The sequence below is a fragment of the Oryctolagus cuniculus genome, chromosome 5 (genome assembly GCF_964237555.1).
Source record: "Oryctolagus cuniculus chromosome 5, mOryCun1.1, whole genome shotgun sequence".
Classification (NCBI taxonomy): Eukaryota; Metazoa; Chordata; class Mammalia; order Lagomorpha; family Leporidae; genus Oryctolagus; species Oryctolagus cuniculus.
In genome coordinates this window covers 103,876,707-103,897,765 of record NC_091436.1, presented here as the reverse complement: position 1 = coordinate 103,897,765, position 21,059 = coordinate 103,876,707, and the positions used below count along the sequence as shown (strand labels likewise).

At 36.9% G+C, this 21,059-nt stretch overlaps 1 protein-coding gene across 6 annotated transcripts in view; it reads left to right on the top strand.

Annotated features, from left to right (window-relative positions):
• The window catches only part of ADGRB3 (adhesion G protein-coupled receptor B3), an 854,624-nt gene that overhangs the window by 439,671 nt on the left and 393,894 nt on the right, over positions 1-21,059 (top strand). For all 6 annotated transcript variants that reach the window (XM_070073912.1, XM_070073911.1, XM_002714525.5 and 3 more), the window contains one exon: positions 20,214-20,363. In XM_070073912.1, the coding sequence (XP_069930013.1) occupies positions 20,214-20,363 (150 nt within the window). The remainder of the gene's footprint in view (positions 1-20,213; positions 20,364-21,059) is intronic.

Genomic DNA, 21,059 nt, shown 5'->3' with positions numbered 1-21,059 from the left:
GAGGATGATTTCAGATAGGATGGTCAGGAAAGGTCTCTCATAAGTGAGGTGATAGTTGAAGGTAGAACTGAATGCCTTCAGAGCATGAGCCGCGGTGATATGGAGGAACGGGACACTTTCAGTAGAATGGAACAGTGAGTGTAAAGGCCATGATGTGGGCTTTCTGCTTCATATTTTGGAGAAACCAAAGGAAGCCACTGAGGTGAGGGTACTGAGGAAGGAACTGTGGGAGGAGCTGAAATAAAAAGGGAGTGGGGAGGAGATTGTGAAAGGTGTTGCCCCAAGGTTTGAATGAGATGCACTACTCCTGGAGGGTTTGAATGGAAGAATGACATAATCTGGTCAATATAGTAAAAGATTCTGACTCTGGAGTGGGGAATGGACTATAAGGAGCATGAGTGGATTTAGGGAGAACAGGAAGATGCTTATTTCCATAAGCCAGGTGAGAGAACGCAGAGACTTGGAGCAGTGATGATGGAAGAAGTGAGAAGAGATGGGATACTATACATAATTAACAGCTGATCTGACAGAGTTTACTAATGGTTGTAGAGTATGAAAGAAAAAGAGGGTTCATGGAAGTGTCTCCACTGCCTCTCTGAGAATCCAACTACAGAAATAAGACAATTTATGTCTAGGGCCTGCCTCCACTATCTTTTAAGTGCTCTAAACTTTAGCTTGTTTTGGGTTCATTTTTATACGTTCTTTCTCCTAAGCACAACACAAATCCTCATTAATGCAAAATTTAAGCTTATTTTAGTTTTCACTGTTTTCAAGAAGATTGAAAAATTATCCTGGAAGCTGTCAGCTTCCTGTCATCTTTCTACCATCTGAATCCTTGCTTAAAAGCCATAAAGATATTGCTCATTAAAATGACTTTGTAAGGCTGTAATTCAGATTGAGCTGCCAGTTAACAAATGAAGTAGATCTTACTTCCCTACTGTTTTTGTGTTTCTTCTTCTATTTGTAAAGTCATGGAGCCTCAAGAACACAACTCTAAATGTTCAACAAAGTCTTTCTTTTGACTAGTCAGCTCCATTCTACTTTTAAAAAATTGTTTTATGTGTTTTGTAAAAAATTAAAAAGAGAAATATATAAAAGTTTATTACCTGTGGTAGAAAAATTCTTGAAAAACATCCTTTTCTCTACAGCTTAAAAATAATTTTTCATAATAGTGCTTCTGTGATACCACTGGTGGTATGGCAGTGCCCCTATTTTAACTCTGTGGAAAACACTGATAATGTTATGGTGTTTCAAATTATCAGCAGACTGTAATTCTTTCAGAAGTTAGATGAAAATAGTTACTTAGTGTTTTCAGGGTTACATAATTTATTTCTTTTTTAAAAAAACTTTTTTCTCTCTGTCTCTCTCTCTCTCTTTCTATTTTAAGATTTATTTATTTATTTGAAAATCAGAGTTACACAGAGAGAGAAGGAAAAGCAGAGAGAGAGAGAGAGAGAGAGGTCTTCCATCTGCTGGTTCACTCCCCAATTGGCCACAATGGCCGGAGCTGTGCTGATGGGAAGCCAGGAACGAGGAGCTTCTTCCTGGTCTCCCACAGGGGTACAGGGACCCAAGGACTTGGGCCATCCTCCACTGCTTCCCAGGCCATAGCAGAGAGCTGTATCGGAAGAGGAGCAGCCGGGACTCAAACCAGCACCCATATGAGATGATAGCACTGCAGGCAGTAGCTTTACCTGCTATACTACAGCTCCGGCCCCACTTAATTTATTTCATATAGCTGCACAAGGGCAGTTATTCATGGAGTCATTATTCAGTAGTGTATCTTGTTCCTGAAAAATTTGAAATGCTTTGAATGGGCATGCTTTGTTATTTTCAGTAATCCAAGTATCCTAAACTTTTTCTAGCTCTAATCTTTTTTTTTTTTTTTTTTTTTTTTTTTTTTTTTTTTTTGACAGGCAGAGTTTAGACAGTGAAAGAGAGAGACAGAGAGAAAGGTCTTCCCTCCATTGGTTGACCCCCCAAATGGCCGCTACTGCCAGCGCGCTGCGCCGATCCAAAGCCAGGAGTCAAGCACCCCCTCCTGGTCTCCCATGGGGGTGCAGGGCCCAAGCACTTGGTTCATCCTCCACTGCCCTCCCAGCTAGCTCTAATCTTAATCCTAGCTCTAATCTTAATCATCGCTTTTCTGTGATGTCTCATTAATCTTCAAACCTATATATTAACAGTTTTTGCTCCTTTGTCTTCATTTAATATACCATTAAGAAATAATAAATCTAAACATTGCTACTTTTAAAAACCTCATTTTTGTTGTACCTTATATGAAATTATATGAGAACACTTTTATGCTTTTTATAAAAAAAAGATTTATTTATCTATTTGAAAGTCAGAGTTATATATAGAGAGAAGGAGATACAGAAGAGGGAGACAGAAATCTTCCATCCACTGGTTTACTCCCCAGTGACCGCAATGACCAATGCTGGGACAGGCCAAAGCCAGAAGCCAGGAGCTTCACCTGGATCTCTCATGTGGGTGGCAGGGACCCAAGTACTTGAGCCATCTTCTGTTGTGTTCCCAGGCAAGGAGCAAGAAGCCGGATCAGAAGTGGAGCAGCCAGGACTCAAACCGGTGCCCATATGGGATGCCCGCATTGCAGGCATTAGCTTTACCTGCTATGACACAATGCTGGCCCCATGAATACTTTAATGACAGTTTGCCAGTATTAGACAGTGACTGTTATTCTATGGAACTCTTTTCAGAAGTGACATTAAAATGTGATGTAGATTAACATGTTTTTGTTCATTTTTTTTTCTTTTTATTCCTCACACTTTCTAAGAAATGTTTGAGTGCAACATCTCTTACATTATATAGTAAATTATATTATATATAATATATATAATTATATAGCATTATATAGCAAATTAGTGTTTTCACAACTATCCATAATATTCTTTACTCTTCACAAACTTGCTAGCTGAGTGTTAAGGGCATCCACATCATTTGTCCTACATCAGTGCTTCCCATTCAGATGATGCATTTTTCTCCCTTTCCTCTTAGTAATTGAAAGTTAAAGATTTGTTTCATTATCTTGCTCAGCCAACCACACTCTAGCCTACTTCTATTACATGAAGAACTTCAGTATAGTTTCTTTTTTTTTTTTTAATATAACGTTAGGGAAATATCACTCCTATGTTTTGTATTTCTATATCAAAGTAAAATGATTCCTATTTGTTTTCTTTTGTAGTAATAGTCTTCATAGATACCTAATTTATTAAGCACTTAAAATTGCCTTTCTGACTAATTGCATGTTTTAAAGGATGTTCAAATTATACCTCTTTTTTTAAAAAAAGATTATTTATTTTCAAGTCAGAGTTACACAGAGAGAGGAGAGAGAAAGAAAGAGAGAGAGACAGAGAGAGGTCTTCTATCCCATGATTCACTCCCCAATTGGCTGCAATGGCAAGAGCTGAGCTGATCTGAAGCCAGGAGCCAGGAGCTTCTTCTGGGTCTCCCATGCAGATGCAGGGGCCCAAGGACTTGGTCCATCTTCCAAAGCTTCCCCAGGCCATAGGGGAGAGCTGGATTGGAAGTAGAGCAGCCAGTCTCAAACCAGCGCCCATATGGGATACAGGCACTTCAGGCCAGGGCATTAACCCGCTACACCACAGTGCCGGCCCCTCAAATTATACCTCTTATGAAACTTTTATAATACATCTAAGCTATAAACATTTGGTGAGCTTATTTATTACTCATTCAGTCTCTATTTTTTTTTCAGTAACTGACCAACAGGAAATATATAGATATAGGACCAAATTGTTGAACCTAGGGCTCATCATTTATTTTGGGTTATATATTTACTGGGAAAATGCTCGTGGTATAAGTAAACCTAAGGAAGTCATATGAAAATTGGAAAAGTACAATACCTGGAAAGCACAACAATGTGCAGAGGCATGTGACCACACTTGGTTAAAGCTGAGGAAAAGTTGGATTCTCCTACAGCTATGCATATCTATGAGGAAAGAGTTTAAGGCCTATGGATGAATTGTATATAGCAGAGATGGTTTGCAGGATAAAGTTGTAGTCATACATCTTGTTGTATGGAACATGGATTGTGAAGGCTGTAAAACACAGGCTGATAATTCTTGATTTTCACATACGTTGACATATAGACCTCACCGCAAACATTTTTGGTTTGAGTTCCCCGTATTTTCTTTCAAGAACACTGGTTTATGCAAAGATATTTTGATGACTGTTGTGTTCTAGGGAAGCTTTGAAGAGGACCTTTGCATAAAGGAGTCGGTGCTTTGCCTCATTTCAAGAGGTCTAGCAGAGAATTTTTGAAAGCTTTTAGAAATGGGGTTAGAAAAAAAGGTTCATCTGAGAAACTAAATGACTTATTTATGATTTTCCTGGAAACCTTTATTTGAAATGTTTTTGGGGTGGGCATTTGTTTGTTAATCTTCTGTTTGGAGCACCCACATTTGATGTGCATTGGTTAGAGTCTAGGCTGTGTGTCCATTCCGACTTCCTGCTGTTCAGACTTTGAGTGATGGTTCAGATGGTTGGGTGCCTGCCACCAAAGTGGTAAACTCTGATTTTGTCCCAGCCCTCGTTATTGTCATGGTCTAGCCCCAGTTTTTGCTAGCAATTGAAGAGTGAACCAGTGAGTGGGAAATCTCCCTCTGTCTCTTTGTCTTTCAAATACATTAAAATTTAAATAAATAAATAAATAAATAAAAGATCTTGGAATTATACATCTTCCCAAGATGACTTCATTCTTCTGTTTGAGATAAGTTCTTTCAGAATTTGATACAGTCACACTTATAAGCATAGATAAAAAGACAAAAATCTAAAGCCAAGTAAAAGCAAAATTTGAAATTCAGAAAATATAAAACTTTGTAAAAAAACTATAAAATTTGAAAACTTTGTAAAATATTTCTGGTCTCTTTTGGTTTATGCAATAAGTAAGGATTTTTTTAAAAATGATGTATTTATTTATTTGAAAGTCAGGGTAACAGAGAGAAAGGGAGGGACAAAGACAGAGAGAGATCTTCTGTCTGCTGATTCACTCCCCAAGTGCACACAACAGCCAGGTCTGGGCCAGGACAAAACCAGGAGTCAGGAACTCTACCTGGATCTTTCACATGGCTAGCAGGGACCCAAGTACTTGGGCCATCATCTGCTGCCGCCCAGGTGCAGTATCAGGTAGCTGGACCAGAAGCAGAATAGCAAAGACTTAAACTAAGCTCTCCAATAAAGGCTATGGTCATATCAATCAGCAGCTGAACCCATGGAGTCACAGTGAGCGACTCTGGTAAGGAATTTAAATTAGTAGGAATTAAGTGTACTATATGCCATCTTTCCAATATTACTATTCAACTGAATTAGAAAGAAGTTACTCTAAGTTTATGTGAATATGAAAAATAATGATATATTAACTGTTTCTATGGCTTTAATTTTTATCTTTATGACAATATTGGTCTCCCTTTGTCACACTAACCAGTGAATAGAAGCACAGACTTTTAACAATTTTTTCATTTTTTCTATTTTCATGTTGTCACCTTTCCAGAGTCTTTATTTCATATAAATTATACTATGAATTTTATGCTAAATTACTCCATTTCTTCATTGCTTCCTTCACTGAATTCCAAATAAATAGGCTTTCATCTGAATTTTCAGACTGAAAAGTCTGACTCAGATGCTCTTATGTCAGTGCTGGTAGCTATGTCATTCTATTTCTTTTAAAATGTGCTGGCTTTGGAGGAGACACAGCTGGCTGCAGGCCTTGGCTAATTGACCTTTCTGCAAGTTATTCTATCTCTGAATTCCTCATTTTTCTTCTTTTCATAGTAAAAACACTTTTATCTTCCTGGTAGAATTATTGTCAAATCTAAAGATAACATATATTTACCACCTAGAACACAACAGGTCCTCAGTAACTGGTAATGGAAAAAATATGGAGCTAAATACAAGTTCTACTGATTTGGTGTATGAATTTGGTTCTAATACTCAAAGGCTTTAGTCAAGGTCTACACTTTTAGGGAAGGAACTTCTAAAGTTCCCACCGAGTTTTATTATCCTGTATTTTATAAAATCTGAGCATTTTGCATATTGTTTCCTTCACAAGAAAGATCAGGATCTCAGATTTATAGGAAGGTAATACAACTAATGTAGAAAACCATGTGTGCTGTCTACTTTAAAATGAATGTGATAACAATAAAGACCCACAAATATTTCAATGGTATTTTGCATTATGTTATTTTAAGAAGCTACTCTTCTATTTATTTGTCATTAGTCCATATCATATTCTAGCTCCCTTGAATAATCATACAAAGAACTCTTTCCTTCTTTAATTTTAAAATTTCTCCTTAAGTAATTCATCAACTGCAGTCTGCACTTATTTTCCCTAATTCCTTCAAATATGTTTTTCATGGTCCCTAAAGTGAGATGATATAATCTCTATTATGTCTAAATGTATTTGGAAAATTTAGACTATTTTAGAAATATATAATTTTAAAATATGGAGCATTTATTTTTAAATAACAAAAAAGTAAACACACTATTGTGTAATATTGAGGTGACATAGATGAAACAAATTATAATTGTTATGCTCTTTTTAAGTATATATAATTTACTATAGTGAAATAGAGCACTCAATATGATATTAGAGTGTGGGTCTGTGTAGTGAACAAAGAGGAAAGAAAGCTCTTGTTAAGGATTGTGTGTGTGTGTGTGTGTGTGTGTGTATGATCCAAAGGCCAAAATCGTTTTCTGAACCTTAATTGCCTTTATAGTCTATATGGGAAAAATTGTTTTTGCAAATATAGAGTTATGTATTGATTTTTTTTCAAAAGACATTATTGGCTTGTTTATAATTCTAACTGTAAACTCATGAATCTCTACTATAATACCACTAGGATTTAAAGATTGTTTTTGCTTCATGATGATTGAAAACTGGTCCATAAATGGGATTAATTATGCTTGATTCAGAGTGTGTGGGAGATCAAATAAAGGAATGTAATGGCGTCAACACTTAAATGCTTAGTAAATGAAGTCTTTGTTATTCTTATTTTTCTCACCTCTTTCTTCAAAAAATTATGTTTGGCTAGGTACATGGATTTTCCTAGCATTGAAAAAGCATAGAGCCTATGGTTTCTTTTCAGTGACATGAAGTAGCTAAAATTCTACCAACAAGCTAAGATCTAATGGTTGAGTAAGAATTGACTAAGAAAAGTTGTTAGAAAACAAAAGGATGCAAGTATGACTGGAGAATAGTTGTTCATGGGAAAGTTTATGAGGTTACTTTCAAAGGAAAGTTGAATACTGGGTCATGGAGACCTTAGAATGGACTTTATATCTTATGTAAGTGTAAGGGAAACCATTGGAGAGACACAATTCAATTTATGCTTAAAACCTATTTTGACTCAAGTGTGAGAGTGAATGTGAAAGGCATAATAATGAACAGAGGAATATAGTGAATTGTTAATTTCGTTAAGATTTGATGGTCAAATACACTAGGCACAGTGCTGAATTGAGTTCAGGGGCTGAGAATAGGACATGTGAAAGGTAACTTGCTGATTTCCAATGTGAGAAAAGGGTGGGTGCAAGTTCCCTTCACAGAGATGGAGACTGCATAAGGAATGGATAATTTGATGAAGAGTATATAGAGACCAAAAGTTAAGGGTGGATTTGTGATGTTTGAGATGCCTGAATACATTCAGTGAAACAGTCCAGATGGCTAAGTATTAGATCTAGACTAAGAAGAAAATTTCCTATACCCATTTTGCTGATACTTAAGATATTTGTATGATACATGTCTCTCACTGGCTTGTAGTTTCATTATATGTAAAGAATATTTCTTTATAAATTTTGGCTCTTCTACAGTGTTTTACACAAGGCAGATAATGGTTAGGGAGAAGAATAAAAGGGAACTGACATATATTGTATCTCACTATATATAATAAATGAGCTAACTGCTTTTGACTTTGTCCTCCTGAAAGGCTATTGATTTTTGCAGATGTTCAAACTGAAGAGCAATTAAATGACTTGCCAAAGCTCACAAAGTAAATGAAAAATTCAGACTGTGTAGCCTGAGTTAATCATATTAAACCCCCTGCCTCCTATTGAGCACCTGGTAAATCTCATCTGTTAAGAAATATACAGGCACTTATTGTTATCAAACCCACAATATGCTAAGATCCTACCATATAATAGTAAACAGGAAAAATGTGCCATTTTTGATGCTGATCATCTAGTGTGGGAGTTAGAAAATGAACATGTCTATGTAAAAAACAGGATGATATAATAGAGAGAAATGGGGACTTTGATCTCCTTTAGATGAGGTGGTTAGGATGAGCTAAGCTTGAGAATAATTTAGCAGAGAGCCAAAGATAGGAATAAGGAAAGAATGTTCTAGTTAGGGAGAAAAATCTCAGTGGTAGAAAAGAAAATACCTCCCCAGCTTGATCATGGTCAGAAAATATGACAACTCTGGGTAATGTTACTGTAAAGACAGACAGCAGCCAAGCCACAGAATGCTTTGCAGGCCATCCTATAAAATACAGATTTTAATCTGTATCTCAATGGCCAACCATTGAGATATTTCAAGTAAGGGGGAAACATGATCTGCTTTGTATTTTAAAAAAGTCAACTCTGGTTTTTGAGAGAGGAAGGAACTCGGGACAAGAGTAGAATAAAGGTCAGTAAGACAGCCCTTGAATTAGTTCAGGTGAGAGATTCTGGTGGTCTCCAAAGGGTTTTGGCATGGAGATGAAGGGAAGGACAGTGATCTAAAACACACTCAAAACAATCCCAAGAGTAAATGTTGATGGAAGGGTTATACAAGTAAAGAATGATCCCAGGTTCTTGGTTTGAATGTCTGATTAGATGACACTTTTTACTAAGATTGGGGATGTAGAGGCAATTCCTTTGATATGAAAAGCAAATGTTCTACCCAATAAACATTTGTTGAATTAAAGAACCACTGTATCAGTCAGGTAAGACAATTTTGATTATATAATTAAGTACTACATTTCCTTGTATGAGCCTTCACTTATGAATTGTATATGGCTACTTTCACATCGTAATAAGAGGTAGGTAGTTACATCAGAAGCCCAATGGCCCACAAAGCTGAAAATATTTATTTTTGATCCTTCATAGTAAAAGCCTGTCAACCCTTACTATATAACATGACCTAAATCTAAATTTAGATATGGCATTGCTTTTTTAATCCAATGGCTGTTCATTCTCTATAATCTTTATATAGTGTCTATACTTTTCACTATCTTCTTATTACTAAATTACATCTTCCTGTTTTGTATTCTTGAGTTAGTTTACTAAAATTGTTCTCTAGTTCTTCCCATCCCCCTCCATTTAGTGTGGTGTCCTTCAATGTTTATTTCTTCTTACCACCTAAAATTGGGTCTTTCGTAAGTTAGAGTTTTCAGCTTTTTGTTCTGTCATTTCCTTAATATCTTCATAGCTCCATATTTTCCTTCTTTCCAGTATCTACACAAATACCAGATTACCAAAGAAAACGTCTATATTCAAAAGAGCTTCCTAACTGTAAACCATTGTTCGTTCTCCTATTATTTATCATTACTGATGCCCTGCTCTGTTGTTTATTTATTCTTTGTCACTCCCCAGAGACTGTCCGTTCTATACGGTAGGAACATTAACAGTTTTGTTCACAGGTTTATTTCCAGTTCCTAGAACTGGCACATAATAGATACTCAGTATTTATTGAATCAAAAATCACTCTATGATATTCTCTCTTTAGGGAAACTTATCCATATTTACATTAGCAATTATTAATTAGAAGACATCCAGTTTACATTTCTATATTCTAAATTTGATAATTCTCAAAGCCTAGATCTCTAATACAACAATGTTATTTAAAGATTTATTTATTTATTTATCTGAAAGAGTTACAGAGAGGGGGGAGGGGGAAAGGGAGAGGGAAGGAAAGAGAGAGTTTCTATCTGCAGGTTCACTCCCCAAAGGGGCCACATCAGCTAAGGCTGAACCAGGCTGAAACAAGGAGCCAGAAGCTTCATCTGGGCCCTGCCTTCCCACCATGAATGGCTGGGGCCCAAACATGTATGGCATCTTCTACCGCTTTTCCCAGGCTATTAGGAAGCTGGCTCAGCAGTGGAGCAGGGGGCTGGTGCTGTGGCTTAGCTGGTAAAGCTGCTGCCTACAGTGCTGGCAGGGTGCTGGTTTGAGTCCCAGCTGCTCCACTTTTGATCCAGCTCTCTGCTGTGGCACAAGTCCTTGGGCCCCTGCACCAACATGGGAGACCTAGAAGAAACTCCTGGCTCCTGGCTCTGGCTGGGCCCAGCTCCGGCCATTGTAGCCATTTGGGAAGTGAACCAGTGGATGGAATACCTCTCTCTCTCTCTGTCTTTCCCTGTCTCTCCGTTTGTAACTCTGCCTCTCAAATAAATAAAGAAATCTTAAAAAAAGAAAAAAAAATATATATGGAGAACCTATTCTTAGATTATATTTCTCATTAATGAAAAATTGTAAAATTCAAAAATAACCTCTCGAAAGTATATCTAGAGAAGAGATAGACAAATATTTTTCATGAAAGTCCAGATAGAATTTGTGGACCTCATAGACTCCTGTGCAACTACTCAACACTACTATCATAGCATGAAAACAGCCAAGGACAATAGGTAATGTATGAGCATGGTTGTGTTGTAATAAAACTTTATTTGAAGCCATTAAAAATTTAATTTTTACCTGGCAAGAAGTATTATTATTATTTCATTTTTTTCAATCATTTGAAAATGTGAAAAGCATTTTAAGCTTATTGACCATGCAGAAATAGGCTACTGGGACAGATTTGACTTGCAGGTTATAGTTTGTCAACTCCTGGTCCAGACAGTTCAGCTTGAACAAGCTGTAAGTATAGCTTTGAATGTACTTGAATATTGCTGGGAATGTGTAAGTGACCTAAGAATAAGCTGAGTCTCTCACAGGAAGCATCAAAGCCTGGCAGAAAGCAAACATGGGCTCTGCTGCTCTGAGACTCCCAGGCATTGTAACAGATAATGGATAAATCACAGAATTTAAGGCTGATACATCACAAGTAATTTTCAGGTGTTTTTCTCTTTTGATACTGGAGAAGAAATGTGCAAAATGGGTAATTATTTAAAATTTCTTTTAAAGATATTTATATACTTGAGTCGCACACACACAGATGGAGACAGAGAGAGAGAGAGAGAATCTCCCATCTGTTGGTTCACTCCCCAAATGTCTACAACAGCTGATGCTGGACTAGATGGAATCCAGGAGTCAGGAACAATATCCTGGTCACCCATATGGATGGCAGGGGCCCAAGTGCTTGGCCACTATCTGCTGACTTCTCAGGCATATTAGTATGAAACTGGATTGAAAATGAAGCAGCAGGGATTTGAACAGGCCCTCTGTGATATGGGATGTTAGTGTAGTAAGCTGTGGCTTAACCACTGCACCATATAATGACATTAAAAACTAACAAGTTGAGGAGTCTGTGCTAATGTACAGCAGTGCTGATTTGAGTCCTGGCTGTTCCACTTCTGATCCAGCTCTTTGCTATGGACTGGGAAAGCAGTAGAATATGGCCCAAGTGCTTGGGCCCTTGCACCTGCGTGAGACACAGAGGAAGCCTGTGGCTCTTGGCTTAAGATCAGTGCTGCTCCAGCCATTGCAGCCATTTAGAAGACCTCTCTTTCTCTCTCTGCCTCTGCCTCTCTGTAATTCTCTGCCTTTCAAATAATTAAAAAAATCTTAAAAAAAAAAACCTAACAAGTTGAAAATCTTTAAAATCCCCATAGTTACTTTCTTGACTGTCTGCCTATTTTGTCTTCTTTTGAAAATCAGAAGAACTGTGTTTTCTCTAAAAGAAATTGTAAACTCCTAGTGGGAAGAGTGTTTCTAATCCAAATCCCTGTGACATTGCTCCTGAAACTTGGAGACCTTCAGCTGTATAATTATGGAAGAGAATAAGCTGATAGAGCTGTCAGAGCACTGTGGTCACTGCTGATGCCCATTGTATGTACCCTCCAGCAACCCTCTTCTTTCTCTGTGATCTTCAACAGACAAGATGAAGGAAGTAGGGTATAGAGCAGTGTGACCAAAAATTGTATCTGTAAATATCTAAATGTTTCCCAAATGAATAGTCCAGTGTTTCAGGGTCCAAAAACATGATTTTGCATACTGATGTTAGAACATAAATATTGTGCTAGGTAAACTGAAGCGCATATATTTACAAGGAAACTTCAAAAAGTATGTGGAAAATGGAATTAAAATATATTAATTTTGGTGACAAATTTTTTGAAATCCATGCATGGTTTTTTCATAAATTCATTTTCCACAAACTTTTTGAAAATCCCTCATGTATATATATATATCCCTTTTGATACTGCCATTCTTTAGTGAGGTCTAGTTTTGCTCTAATGATGGATGTGTGAGAGTTTTATTTCCTTGATTGAATTGTTAGGTCTCTTTCTTTACCACGTAGAAAATTTAGCCATGAGGCTAAAAACTAAATTTGCTGTTAATTTGTTAGGTAAAATCAATCTACACCACACGGTGCAGAATCATAGTTTTCTGAATAGACAAACTGAGATTTGAGACACAATAATACCACTTGTGACCTTGGGGAAGTAACTTAAATGGAGTCTGCTTCCTCACTTGTAAAATGAGAATCTTGGTAGAAATGATGAGGCAACTAATAATTACAATACCCTGTAGGGTTGTTTTGAATATTAAATAAGATATCATGTATAAAGCATCTGGCCAAGTGTTGTGTGGAAGAACAGTGCCTAGCACAGAAAAAGCATTTGATAAATACTTAATGGTTTAGCAATTACAGGATGAATGAAAAGTGCCAAGCTCTGACAAGGGTTCAATAAATGTTAGCTATCTTTCTCTTTCCTCAAGTGCCCTCAGTATTTTACAAGGCACTTAGCATTTCTGTATAAGTGTAAAACCATGGTGTTGGGGCCAGCATTGTGGCACAGAGAGTAAAGCTGCCACCTGGGACACTGGCATCCCATATGGATACGGTACCAGCTAGTGTCCCAGCTGCTCTGCTTCCAATCCAGCTCCCTGCTAATGGCCAGGGACAAGCAGCAGAAGATAGCCCAAGTACCTGAGCCCTTGCCACCCACATGGGGACCTGAAGAAGCTCCTGGCTTCCATGTGGCCCAGTACTGGTCGTGGTGGCCACTGGGATGTGAACCAGTGAATAGAAGATCTCTCTATCTCTCCCTCTGCCCGGCACTCTTTCAAATAAATAAGTAAGTCTCTAAAACATGGTGTTTTAAACTAAATACCAAAGGGTCACATTGTGTGTAGGCTCAGATCAGCCCCTGTGGTGCTTGCTGTGAATGTGCTAACAAAACTAAAAGGTTCTCTCTAACACAGTGAGAAAGTGCATCATTCTCCCTTGTCCCCATATTATTCTTATAGGATTTCAAAACTGTGCAAGTGACCATCCTGTAATATTGAGTGATATTTTCCAAAAGAAATTCCATTTTGATACTGGAGTGATTTTCTAGTATTGATAAGTCAAGGCCTAGTTTGTAAGCTGTTTCCTTTGAATCATTGTGGAAAATGAGGCAAACTTCAAGTATATTGGAAACATCAATATAGGGGAACAATGAAAAGGAGGGTTTTCAAGGTAGCTCTTAAACTTCTATACCCCCATACTCATATGTCTATAGTAATAAGGTGCCCTTGCCTGGAGCTTTCCTCTGTTTGTATTAAGCTCTACAGCATTTGTGGTGCTGCATAAACCACTTATGTGGATGCTTTAAAAGCAGGGCTTTTGAAGTGCTCTGTGCAGTCTGTGGGCTTGGCTGCAGTGAAAATACTGCATTTGTCATTCATGATGCAGTGATTCTCTCACTCCCCTCGGGTAATTTATTTTTAACCTGGCTGATCTTGTGTATTCAAATAACCTGAGAAATCAGCCCCTTCTTTCTGGCAGAGACTATCAGGAAGAAAAGAGAAGAAGGAGGAAAAGATGAAGAAAAAAGAAAATAAGATTGAGTATGAAAGAACCCTTATTCAACTCCATATGTGGTGTATTTTAATTACTGAACAATGAGCTCATTTATTTTAAGTACAATCTTCCTTTGTTTATTTGAATATAATCAACATAAAGTTTTAAGTATATAATTTCAGCCTGGGGTCACTAAAGAACAAACAAAAAGTAATGCTGACTACAAAAGTCAAATATTTTATCATATATGGATCATACTAAGATGTGGTTTACCTGGACTTGATTATGGGAAAACTACTCCAGAAATAATAGCTAGCACTTAACAAGGGGGCCACCCATGCTCCAGACACTGTTCAGGGGGCACTGTTCTCAGCTTTGACAGCTACTGATTTATTTACTCTTTCAACAGCCAATGAGATAGATAATATTATTATTCTCAGAAGCCCAGATTGGTTAGACAATTTTCTGAGAGTAACACAATTTATAATACACATATGGAAGTTATCTTTCATACAATCTTTTAAGACTGATAGGGGATACTTTTAATAATTATACAGAACTGGGGCCAGTGTTGTAGTATAGTAGTTAAAGATGCTACCTGCACTGTTGGCATCCCATATGGACCCTGGTTCATGTCCCTGCTGCTCCATTTCTTTTTTTAAAAAATTAATTAATTTATTTGAAAGACAGAGTTACAGAGAGGCAGAGGCAGAGAGAAAGAGAGAGAGGTCTTCCATCTGCTGGTTCACTCCTCAATTGGCTGCAATGGCCGGAGCTGTGCCGATCTGAAGCCAGGATTCCAGGAGCTTATTCCAGGTCTCCCATGCAGGTGCAGGGGTCTAAGCACTTGAGCCATCTTCTACTGCTTTCCCAGGATATAGCAGAGAGCTGTATCAGAAGTGGAACAGCCAGGACTGGAACCAGCCCCCATATAGAATGATGAAACTGCAGGAGGTGGCTTTACCTGCTAAGCCACAGCACCAGCCCACCTGCTGCCTCAATTCCAATCCATCTCCCTGCTAACTTAAGTCCTTGATACCCAGGTTGTAGACCCAGAAGAAGCTTCTGTCTCCTGACTTCAGCCTGACCTAACTCAGGCCATTGCAGCCATCTGGGGAATGAACCAGAGGATAGAAGATCTCTCCCTCTGTGTCTCTCCCTCTCTCTCTGTAACTCTGAATTTCAAAACAATAAATAAATCCTCAAAACAATAATTATACAGAACATATGGATAAACCAGACCTCGCCTTTGATAACTAGGATGTATGGTTATCCTAAAAGTTAGGGATCTGAATCCAGGGCTCTGAGCCTAAGTCTACATGTAAGTCAAACTGGTAGAATGCCATTTTCAGTAATTGGCCATCATTTGCCTATTTTCTCATCTCTACAGCCTTAATCTATGGACCCCTAGACTCTTGCTCTCTAGTCTTCTCTTTCCACATATCCATAACACAACTCATATATCCAATCACCTAACCTCAGTTTGTAAGCAGAGCAATCACAGGTTAACAATGATAAGCAAGACAGAGTCCTCACCATCTGGGACCTCAAAAAAGGAAGAGTTAGAGCCTCATAATTTTCCTCAGGGAGTAAGTTTCAAAGCACTATCTTTCTTTGCTGTGTCAAAGAAGTGCTCATTGGTTACTTGGTTACCTAAAAAGAAACAAAAAAATGGTTGAAATGCTTTTAGATCCATCTGCAAAAATCCTCTCATGCTTTGTGACGAACAGAAGTCTATACTGAACCAGAATCTTTTTAGAGATCAGCCAATAAAAGATATGATGCTCTCAAAGGAATTTTATGCTGCATATCCAACTTCAAAATGTTAGTATTAAAATTTTAAAATGGAAGTGCAGCTGGTTTTTCTGCTGAGTTTATCAGTGATGAGTCACCTATTTTTATTGCATAAGAAATGAAATTTAGTGTTGTAATGTAACAGTACACTGAATTTAGGATGATTCTTGGAGCATTCAAGATGTGCCTGTTTGTTCGGGGACACTATGTCCTTTAAGATATCTTCCAAACTCTTTAATCTTCTGTAAGAAAGGGATTTTTTTTCTTTCACCATTTGAGGAAAATTGATCCATCACCTAAACAACCACACCAACTGGTGTGTAACAGGTGTCACAGAAGCAGAGTATGCAGATTGGGCACTTGCACTTTACTTTTTTGCACCTTTGTTGGCACTGGGTACATATTTACTCTAAATACAGTTTAAAGAATTAATTTTGCAATCTTCCCACTTTTCTGTTTACTTAACATTTGAGCTTCCCATTTCTTAGAAGACTTTAACTACATCTGAATTCTAGCTGTGAGTTTAGAACTGTTAAACTCTAGTGGAGACAGGAAGGGATTGGGTTTTGTTTGGTCCAAATGTCTAGTGTAGGGACTGAAGGAAAGAGGAATAAAAGTTGTCTTTATTTTTGCCACATGGAAATAGCTTTCCTCATAAATCCTCCAGAAATCAGGAAGAACCACAGTGTTATCATGGATGCTGATAGGTTTGAGGTAAATAATTGTAAATGCTTCATAGTTTAAAGAACGTGTGCGAATGGATCTTCAGACAATTTATAGAAAATGGGGCCAATGTTGTGGCATAGTGGATAAGGCCACCAAGTGGGATGCCAGCATCCCATATGGGTGCTAGTTTGTGTTCCAGCTCTGACACTTCCGATCCAGCTTTCTGCTAATGACCTGGGAAAAGCAGCAGAGGATGATCCAGGCGCTTAGGTCCCTGCACCCATGGGGGAGACCTGGAAGAGCCTCCTAGCCTTGGCCTGGCCCAACCCTGGCTATTGTGGCCAACTAGGGAGTGAACCAGCAGATGAAAGATACTCTCTCTTCCCTCAACCCTGTCTCTCACTCCCTATATCACTGAAACTTACATAAATGTTTTAAAAGACGTTTATATTAAATGAACTTTCTGAAAAAGTATGGATTTCAAAACTTTTTGCACTAAAATAAACTTGTCTTTCATTCTATTTTCCACAAACTTTTTGAAGTACTCACATATATTGATGATTTGAAGGTTAGCATTTGAATTCTATCAGTCTACTAAGACATACACCTTTTTATAATGGTTTTATTGAAGATATCTTACTTTAAGAATACATTACTAAGAGTTAATTGTGAATGATTCACTACAAAAAAAATAAAAATATGTGAGACAATTCTTGTGCTAATTATTTTAATTTAGTCATTCACAATGCGGACATATATCAAACCAACCTGTTATTGATGATAGTTATATATAATGTTATATATGATGTTATAAATTGTGTTATATATTATTTTGATTGTCAACCAAAAAAGAAATACAGGAATATTTCAAAATCTTAGTTACTATCTACACAAAAATCTCAAACTATTTGGAAATTATATATATTTGTATAATATATATTTTATAAAGCAATTATGTTCTTAAGTATAATTAATGAATAAATTTTTGTTTTTGTTCATTCCCCATGTTGAAGACTATGAAATTTAAAAGTCTCGTTGTACAAGTTAGTGATCCTAAATGAGTTTTAAATTTCTTTATTCTAGACTATGTTCAAAGATACAATCAAATATAAATTTCACAGCTAGTGTACCTCTAATGAGACAGTGAATGTTTTTCTTAAACTAAAATGCACACTTGTATAACAATATTAATTTATATACTTATGAATGTACTATTAAATTAACATTTATTCATGCTAAAGTGATGTACTTTTGGTACAGAATATGTTTCCTCCATTTGTTACTACTTTATTCATTTTGTTTTTATCCAATGTATACAGAAACAAAGGTATTATTAGATATCAAGGCCAAAGAATTTATCTTGTTTGTCTTCCTTGGATTGGAAACCAGTTGTGTGAAAATCAGAAAAAATTCTTCATTTATTTTCTTCAATTTTTAGACAAGAGAGGTGTAATAAATTTATTCTAGATCTTAAGACAACCATAGTTAAAGTCAAAGAAATTGGGGCCGGCACCATGGCGCACTTGGTTAATCCTCCGCCTGCGGCGCCGGCATCCCATATGGGCGACGGTTCTAGTCCCAGCTGCTCCTCTTCCAATCCAACTCTCTGCTGTGGCCTGAGAAATCAGTGGAAGATGGCCCAAGTGTTTGGGCCCCTGTGCCCACATGGGAGACCAGGAAGAAGCACCTGGCTCCTGGTTTCAGACTGGCATAGCTCCGGCAGTTGTGGCCATCTGGAGAGTGAACCAACGGAAAGAAGACCTTTCTCTCTCTCTCTCTCTCTCTCTCTCTTTCTTTCTCTCTCTCTCTCTCTCACTCACTCTCTCACTGTCTGTAGCTCTGTCAAATAAATAAATAAAAAAAGTCAAAGAAATTGAAAACAGATGCACTTAGTTTTACACGTTGAATAAAGCTTTGGGAACTCATGAGGGAATGTGCTGTTAACAGGTAGCCCTGTCCCTCTATATGCGACAGAGAATTTTTTTTTTTTTTTTTTTTGACAGGCAGAGTGGACAGTGAGAGAGAGAGGGACAGAGAGAAAGGTCTTCCTTTGCCATTGGTTCACCCTCCAATGGCTGCCGCCGCCAGCGCGCTGCGGGCGGTGCACCGCGCTGATCCGAAGCCAGGAGCCAGGTACTTATCCTGGTCTCCCATGGGGTGCAGGGCCCAAGCACTTGGGCCATCCTCCGCTGCATTCCCTGGCCACAGCAGAGCTGGCCTGGAAGAGGGGCAACCGGGACAGAATCTGGCGCCCCCGATCGGAACTAGAACCCGGTGTGCTGGTGCCACAAGGTGGAGGATTAGCCTAGTGAGCCGCGGTGCTGGCCACGACAGAGAATTTGGACCTTGAGAATACTGGTGCTGGCTTATTTATGACCAACAAAAAGTATATTATGTAAAAATTAAAGAAATTCAAATAAGTGGAACTTTTTACCAAAAATAGTATTTAATTGTGTGCGCTTCAGCAGCACATATACAGAAATAGTATTTAACACCCATACCTGATTTATATGTTACCTAGTATCCTCTCTCCTTCAACATTCAGTTTAAAAACCTTATTTAAGCTTAATATGTCAAATTACAGAGCAAACAAAATTCCATCTTATACTTATAAACGATGTGTATAATGGCCTAAAAGAGCTCTATAATAAGTACAATTTCATTAGTGGGGCATGGTAATACATAAGCAATTTAATTTGAAACTAAGCTAGTAGTACAGAAATATATTTATCTAACTAATACTGTTAAATTCTTAATTTTCAACCTCTATTGATTTAAATTACACATTCCTTTACAATAAAACACACCAAAGAGAGCCCTAATGGTGTTTTACTTTGGCTTTCCTATTGTGATAGCTTTTGTAGATTTCCCCCATCATCTTTTCATTTAAGTCTTCCATGGGACATTTGAAACTTTTATATAGAACAAGAAATGACTATATAAAATTTTGCAATTTTTACACTCTGCTGAAAAAATATATAATCTAAAAGTACCTAAATATTTATATAAAAATTTACATGTAATATAAATATATTGAGATGTCACCAAATATATTATTCATGATTTTCTCTTTATTTTAAAATTATTTATGGCTATGTAGCATTAATGTCTATACATGTTTTTATTATAACATTAATATATATACATGTTTTTATTTCAATTTTGGGAGGGAATTTTTAGAGATTATTTCTTATTAATCTATTCAATGAACATTTGTGCATATTATGTTGGTTCTTTGGTAATAGCATTACTGGTGCTTCATTATTTGGATGCTGTATTAAAGAACAGTGTGACATTGTTTTTTATTTCTTTATGGTGGCCCATCTAATCTATGAAATTTTTTTCCAAAGACAACATTTGGATGAAAATGCAGAATGTATATTCTGAACACAAAATTCAGATTTAAATGCAGATTTCAGATTGTCAAATGTGTTAGTAAAAATATTTAACAAAAAAATACAGTATGAGCTTCTAACAATTGAACTGGAGGCCAACCCTAAAAAAATAGTATGGTAACAATTGCTGATAGAATATCCCCTGATAGACTATCTTAGAATATCGATTCTATCATTGACCAGCATTGTATGATTCTTGCTGAAGACAGCAAAACTAGACTAAATGAAGCAATTAGTAAACTTATTGAAAAGCATTGCTTACCAATGAGATATGTCTATTTTGTTCCTCTGACAAATATAATTTGGATGTTTCATTTGGAATATATTACAAGGTTTAGGTTAATCACTTTTTGTCATGCTGAAAAATACAGCAAGATTAGTTGACAATATGATTTCTTTTTTAATAGTGGCTAGCATTCAGAAGCTTCCTGCAGCCTCTGTTCTAACAGACATCAACTTTCCAATGAAAGGACGGAAGGGAATGGTTGATTGGGCAAGAAATTCAGAAGATAGGGTTGTCATCCCAAAAAGCATCTTCACTCCTGTGTCATCAAAAGGTAAATATAGGCTATAATATGAACTTTGGACAAAAAATTTCTGATGTCATTTAATGAGATATGAGGTACATGCCATACAATGAATAATTTGGAAACAGCCTGCAATCATATATATAAATTAATTTTGTAAAAATAGAAACTTGTCTAAATTTGCTAAAGGAAAGAATCTATTAAAGTGGGAAAAAATACAAGTGCAAATTATTGACCTGAGATTAGCATGGTCAAGTTTTAGTATTGAACATTACCCTGGGTTAAGGCATGTGTTCTAATATTTTAACTTTAGATATTGAAATGTTACATGTTCCATGGAAAGTCATTTTTATTTCTGCCTCATATTAACTTTTACTTTGGTTTGAAGATAATATTTTTACATATAAAGATAATTTTTGGAAAATTGTTTTAAGAACATCTTAAGTTAGCCTCTAAAATTGAAGGCTAATTTCTAAAGTGACATTCTTATTACCAGGCACTTGATGCTATTTATATGATCTCTTTAACACTTAATACTAACTATATGTTCACTTTAACACTTACTATGATCACTTTAACAATTAAAATGGCATTAATAGGCATAATTAAAAAGAGGGAATGTTCAACATGGGAAGCTGTCCACAAAGCAGACTCAGAGAAAAACAATCACACTAAATTGCACTCTGACCTCAGAATTAGCCACTAAGGCATTTGGATGTGGCTGAA